Source organism: Manacus vitellinus, unplaced genomic scaffold (assembly GCF_001715985.3).
Source record: "Manacus vitellinus isolate BGI_N305 unplaced genomic scaffold, ASM171598v3 scaffold_64_pilon, whole genome shotgun sequence".
Lineage (NCBI taxonomy): Eukaryota > Metazoa > Chordata > Aves > Passeriformes > Pipridae > Manacus > Manacus vitellinus.
Genome location: NW_021940718.1, coordinates 575,363 through 582,021, shown reverse-complemented (window position 1 = coordinate 582,021; position 6,659 = coordinate 575,363). Strand labels below are relative to the sequence as shown.

The 6,659-nt window shown below is 57.7% G+C and overlaps 1 protein-coding gene across 2 annotated transcripts in view; it reads right to left on the bottom strand.

Annotated features, from left to right (window-relative positions):
- ATCAY (ATCAY kinesin light chain interacting caytaxin) overlaps positions 1 to 4,703 on the bottom strand; it is a 13,112-nt gene extending 8,409 nt beyond the window's left edge. Inside the window, exons 1-2 of one of the 2 annotated variants that reach the window (XM_018083567.3) lie at positions 4,192 to 4,703; positions 2,385 to 2,512 (exon numbers count right to left, since the gene is read on the bottom strand). In XM_018083567.3, the coding sequence (XP_017939056.1) occupies positions 2,385 to 2,461 (77 nt within the window). In that variant the 5' untranslated portion in view covers positions 2,462 to 2,512; positions 4,192 to 4,703. The remainder of the gene's footprint in view (positions 1 to 2,384; positions 2,513 to 4,191) is intronic. The other variant, XM_018083566.3, reaches the window with a different exon arrangement.
- Positions 4,704 to 6,659: the final 1,956 nt, after the last annotated feature.

The window sequence follows — 6,659 nt, the reverse complement described above, 5'->3', positions numbered from 1 at the left end:
GGGATCGGCGGGATGCGGGATGCAGTGGGATCGGTGGGATGCAGGGAGCGGGCACGCCGGGATCGGCGGGATGCGGGATGCAGTGAGCATGCTCCCGATCCCAGCCTACGGCATCAGCCCCGCGCTCCAGCCGAGACACAACGTCTGGAATAAACCTTCCCGGAGCAGCAGGAGGGAGGATCCTTCTTCTTCCCCTCCCCGCTCCCTCAGGGCCGTGACATCCCACCTGCCGCGCAGGAGCTGCTCCTGCTGCGGCTCAGCTTTTCAGGGAGGGAGGGATGGGAATGTCTCTGCTGAATCCCAGATCCTTGTCTAGGATATGGTTTTTCCTTTTTTTTTCCCCCTTTTTTTTTTTTTTTCCCGTGGCAAGATTGGCTAATCCCAGCCAGGCAAAAATAGCTCTGCAGCAAATCAGCTGCTGGAGAGCTGCTGTCCCACATGCAGCAGCTTCTGCCCTATTATTTCGCCGCTTCCAGGGGGGGGAAGCTGCTGGAAAATGGTAATTTGTTTATTTTCGTGCCGACTGGAACCCAGCTGGCCTTCCCTCCTTTGCCAAGGGGCTGTTCAGGCTCTGCCTCACTTGCATCATTCCCGATTTAATCCCTCTGCAGCAGCCTGGGGAGCGTGTCCCCAGCGCTCCGGCCTTGTCCCTGTTCCCTGCCCTGCTGCCCAGATCCCTCTGCCTCTTCCCAGGTTTCATTCCCGAGGCAGGAGCGAGGACACCCCTGGGTGGTGCTGAGGGCTCTGCAGGAGAAATGCCTCTGGAAGGCTTGGCTGGCTGTGGGGAGTTTGTTGCTGGCACGGGAAGTGTGGGACAGAGCTCGGTCAGGTTGGTGCTGGGCTGGCCAGGAGCTACACCAGCTTTATCCCAGATTCCCTAGGAAGCTTTGGATCAGTGTTTTCCTTCCTGTGCCTCACTTTCTATACTTCTCTGAGCAACCTGGGCTAGTGGAAGGTGTCCCTGACCCATGGCAGGGGGTGGAATGAGATGAGTTTTAAGGTCCCTTCCAACCCAAACCACTCCACGATTCCCATCTAAACCTCCATTTCCTTTCTATACCTCTCTCTCTCTCCTTTCTACTCCATTAAAACCCTGTTGGCACAGCACTCCAGGGAAGCCTGAGGCTGGCAAAGATCCACCAGCCCAAAACTCTGCTCTCAGAGAGAAATCAAACCCCTCCTGGAAACCCAAGGGCTTGGCTGAGCCCACCCTGGGGGCCAGCGGAAGGACAAGCCGTGTCCTGGGGGCTGGGAGACAGAGGGGCTTAGAAGAAGGATGCAGCTGGAGCTGGGATGAACAGAGCCAGGCTCATCCAAGTGCTGGGATGAACAGAGCCAGGCTCATCCCAGTGCTGGGAAGAACAGGAGCCCCTTTCTTGGCGGGCAGGGGCCGTACGTGCCCACGGCACACACGGCACAGTGTCTGGGAATACTGGGGCTCTGTGGGGTTTGGATGCAGCTGGAGCAGGGTGGGACAGCCCTGGAAGCCCCTCGGGGCTGCAGGAAAGGGTTGGGAAGGGCTCTGTGTGCCCAGAGGGATTTAGAGCTGGATCCCAGAATAGCTGGGGTTGGAAGGGACCTCTGGAGATCACCCAGTCCGACCGCCCTCCCCAGGCAGGGTCACCGAGGCAGGTGACATTCCAGGTGGGTTTGGAATGTCTCCAGAGAGGGAGATTCCACTCCCTCCCTGTGCAGACTCCGCTCCCCCTGGGTTTGGGGGACAAGGCTGGGAATGGGGGCTCTGCTCCCTCAGGGGGTTCGGAGCACTCCGAGCTCACAGGGATGTTTTTTGGCACCTCTGCAGTGGCTGTGAGGGTGGAAGGTGCCACTTTGGCACCTCCTGTCACCCACACATCACTTCTCACAAGGTTGGCACCCATTTGGATTGACTGCATCCCAATGACTCTGCTTTCCCTGGCAAATTCCTGGCAAAGCAGCATTGCTCTGTCTGGGGAGACACTGCCTGAGTCAGAGGCTGGGAAGGAGTCCATCCGTCCATCCTTCTCTCTATCCATCCATCCATCCATCCCTTCCTCCCTCTATGCATCCCTCCATCCATCCATCCATCCCTCCCTCCCTCCATCCATCCATCCCTCCCTCCCTATTTCCATCCCTACATCCATGTTAACCTCCCTGTACTCCACACCCCCTCCTTGCCCTACACACAGAGGGTTCCCAAAAGCATCCCAAAAATTTTCCAAGCCCTCAGAGCAGCTCCCAAAACTCCTTTCTCCAGCCAACTCCCCCCCCCTGGAGTTCACATTCCCGTTGCCCCTGGATTCCAGGGCATGACCCACACTCTCCTCTCCATGCCCTGGGAGTTTCTCACGGGAAGAAATAAAACTCTCCCTGGTTTTTTGGGGGGTTTCTTGCAGGGAACAAACCTGGGGAAATCCTCGTCCTGCCATTCTTCCTTCACATCCACGTTTTCCATCCGCAGCGTGGCTTCCGTGGTTCCCATCGTGCTCAGGGAAGGGCTGGAGGCAGCAGATCCCTCAGGGAAGGGCTCAGGCTGGAATGTGAAGGCACAGAGGTTGGCACGGAGCATCCTGACCCGGGAGCAGGTACCTCTGGCACCACATTCCCTGGAGAAGCAGCGGGAGAGCTGCTTGTTTGGGGAAAAAAGGAGCAAAACGTGGGATTTTGTGGCTAAATCACACGTTTTGGACCGGAAAGGGGAGGGGAGGTTGGCCCTGGGTCAAAGCAATGGATCCCAGCTCGTGTCCCTGTGGATCAGCACTGCCTGGGCTCACATCCACACCTTTTTTTCCTTGTGGCTTCTCTTTCAATCCCAATCCTGATATAAACACCTCTGTGGAGGGAGATGAGATGTGGCTGAGAGGGCAGAGCAGTGTGAGCTCCTCCCAGGCTGCTCCCAACCTGCTTTGGAAGCAAATTCCATGGTGCTGCTCTGGATGGAAGTTACAGGCTCTGGCTCTGCAGGGAAATTCCTGCCACTGCTGCCTGCTCTGTGCTCCATCCCTGCGTGTCCCTGCTCCCAAAGACACCTGGAGGAGGAGGAGGAGGCTGCACAGGGATGCTGAGTGTCCTTCCACACCCCTGAGGGATCCCCATCACTGCCCTGCTCCCAGATAAACCAACCCAGACTCCAAAAAACTGGAGCAGCTCGACTGGAGGCAGGGTGGGGGGATGTTCCCAGTCTGGGCCTTCTCCTGCACTGGTAGGAACGAGCTGAGATCCAGGAATCCTGGTTTTCACCCACACTGACCCCCCAGGGGCACGAGGGGCCCTTAAACCACATTTATATATTCTTTTTTTTGCCTTCACTAGAAAGTTTCTGCTCCCAGACAGCAAAAATTGGATGTTTGTCCCTAATTCCTTGGGCCTGCACCTGCAGCTCCCAAAAAAAGTCTGGCTCAGGACTTGGGACCAGTCCCAGCAGGCCCAGCAATAGTTGGGGAGAGCAGACACACCATTCCCAGCTGGATCCTGCCCTGAGGGAACAAGGTCAGACCTGACCTTCTCTAGAACATCCTCAGGTGGAATCAGCTCCTGAGCTGGGCAGGGGCATCATCCCACCCACTGCAGGATGGTTGGGAATGTTCCTCCTGGCTCAGCCTTTGAATTATTCCAGGCACTGGCTGGATAGGAACATATTTCTGCCAGGATAAGGGATGGAGGGTGATTTCCTGGGTGGATGGGGCTGCTCTGTCCATCCCCCAGGGCAGGGACATCAGCACCAAGCAGGGTTTGCCCATTGCTAGGAGGCTCTTCCCGAGAGCCAGAGCTTTTCCTGCTTCCCTTGGAGAGAAATCTCTGTGAATTTTGCTTTGAAGGAACGAGGCCTGAGTAAATCCAGCATCCCTCTGTATTCCAGGCCCTGGATCAGCAAAAAAAGAGCTGGCTGTCAGCATTGCAGGGCTCTCTCCCTGCCCGGATCTCCCAGAATCCATCCTGGATTTCCCCCCCCCCAGCCCACACCTGGCTCAGGGGGTGCCCCCACACCTCTCCCAATTTTTTATTTCCTTGAAATTCAGACCAAATAGATCCTCTGGAGCTCCGGCAGAGATCCCACCTTCCCCCTCCCTCCCCGTCAGCTGCTTTCTGCCAACCCTGGAGGCATCATGGAGGGAGGGAGGGAAGGAAAGGAAAGGAAAGGCAGCGAAGCCAAGCCCGGGCGGGAGGATTTTCCCGGTGTGCCCCCTCTCTCCCGGCCGGTGCCCTACTCACCGCTGCCGGTGCTTAGCGAGGAACAAAGCTGATGCCGCCCGTCTCCCGGCTCGGCATTCCTCCCGATGGGAGAGAGCGCTCAGGAGGCGCAGCCCCTGGATCCGGATGCGGATGGAAGGCGGGGATGCATCCAGGTCGGCTTCTCGCACGGCATCCGTGGCTTTGTGCTTCGCTCGGGAAAGAGGGATGGATGGAGGGCAGTTATTTGTATTCTTCCATGGCTGCTGCTTCCTCTGCCGCCTCCCTCCCCTCCCTTCCCTCCCCTCCCCTCCAAGGTATTTTATTCCGATTTTCCGCCCGCAGCTGGCTAAGCCTCGGCTGCCCTAAGGCAGCTAATTCCCTGCTTTTGTGTGTGTGAGGATGGCGCTGGGGACAGGGAGGGGAGTCTGGAGGAGGGAGGTGGGGACAGGAGCCCGAAGGACCCCCCTGCCAGTGCCAGCGCTCCTCCAATGGGCTGCGAGGCACCGAATCTCTGCCCGCATCCTTCCTCCGGATGGATCCGGCTGGGGCTGCCAGGGGCTGAGCACACCCTCTCCTTGCAGCGGGAGACAGGGATGCCCGTCATCCTGGTCCTGGAGGAGGGGTGGGAGGGATTTTAATGCGGTGCATCATTCCCCGAGGAAGTAAAAGGGGATGCAGGATTTAAGGGTCCAGCTCGCAGGGCTGATTTGTCCCCAGACCTCAGGCACTGGGGCCGGGGTCTGGACAGACAGACGTGCCAGAAGGTCCTGCTCATCCCAGGAGGATGAACCCCTGCTCCCAGGATGTCCATAACTGCATCCAGACCCTGAGCCCTGCTGGTTCCTGCAAATCTGAAGGTGACTGAAGACACCGGGATTTTCCTCTGCTCCAGACCCGACAGGAAGGGGGAGCCAGGTGGGAATTGGGGTCTGCTCCCAGGGAACAAGGGACTGGACAAGAGGGAACAGCCTCAGGCTGCACCAGGAGAGGTTCAGGTTGGATGTCAAGGAAAGTTTTTGCACTGAAAAGGTTGTCTTCAATAATGCAGACAAGGAAAACATCTCAGGAAGACCAACTGGGAGAGCTGGGGGGGTTCACCTGGAGAAGGGAAGGCTCCAGGGACACCTGAGAGCCTCTTCCAGGGCCTAAAGGGGCTCCAAGAAAGCTGGAGAGGGACTTTGGACAAGGGATGGAGGGACAGGACAAGGGGGAATGGCTTCCCAGTGCCAGAGGGCAGGGATAGATGGGATATTGGGAAGGAATTCTGGGCTTTGAGGGTGGGGAGGGGCTGGGATGGAATTCCCAGAGAAACTGTGGCTGCCCCATCCCTGGGAGTGTCCAAGGCCAGGTTGGAGCACCCTGGGATAGTGAGAGGTGTCCCTGCCCAAGGCAGGGGGTGAGACTGGATGGGCCTTAAGGTCCCTTCCCACCCAAACCATCCTGGGATTCTCTGTTAGAAGCTGACAGAAGATCCATGGGGACAGGAACTATTAGGAAGTCTGTAGCACCTGATGGCTCCAAAGTTAATTGTCAAAGTCTTCAGGGTCACCTCTGCTGAATATTTGCCTTTTCCCTTTCTTTTTTCCATGAAAAATGTTCTTTTCCCGTTTCCCGGAGCATCCCGAGCCTGCCGTGGCAGCACACGTGTGGAATGTGAATGCCATCTACTGGCTGCTGTCCCGGGCCTTGGAGCAGGTGTTCCCTGTCCAAACTCCATCCATCTGATCCCGCAGGAATTTCATTGAGCACTCAGTGAGTCGGCCCAGCTCTGCTTGCCAGGGACAGCGGATTTGTTGGGACTCCCTTTCCCTCAGGGATTCCAGGATGTGCACAGCGAGCCCTGCCCCCGGCTCCCTTCCCAGCACTGCAATTCCTCTGGGAATTCCGTGCCGAGCCCAGCTCCTGCAGAGTCCTGCCCCTCTGGAGGAGGCAACATCCAGGATCGGGTCCTTCCTGGGGCTGGGTGTTTTCCCAAGCAGCTTTTTCCAGTCTCTCTCCCATCTCCCCGTACTCTTTCCCCTGGAATAACACATTCCCTGTTCCCTCCCAGTGTGTTTTTCCCACCCTACGAGCCAAACCCTCCCGCGAGGGGGAGGATGTGACCCTTTTGGAAAGTCACTGCCTGTCACAGGAGCATCCTGCTTTTATTTCCCTGGATTTGGAGCTCGTTTTTAGGCGGTGCCCACTGGGACATTCCGCAAGCCCCGCGGGTCACAGCGACGCAGATCCCCCAAAAATCCCTTTCCTACCTGTATAAACCCGCCACAGGAATCACTGGCTCGTCCAGCGGTGCCGATGGCTTTGACATTCCAGCAAATCCAGCTTTTCCCGGCGCTGGATCCATGGGCGGCCGCGGGCGATGCGCGGCGCGGGCTCCAGAGGGCCCCGCGCACCAGGAGATGGACGGAGGGAGATTCCCTGCGGGTTTTTCCTCCACTGGGAAACCAGAAAGGGTAAGTTCACACCTCCCTCCCAGCCTTAAAGACGGGCTGAGGTGTTGGTTTTTT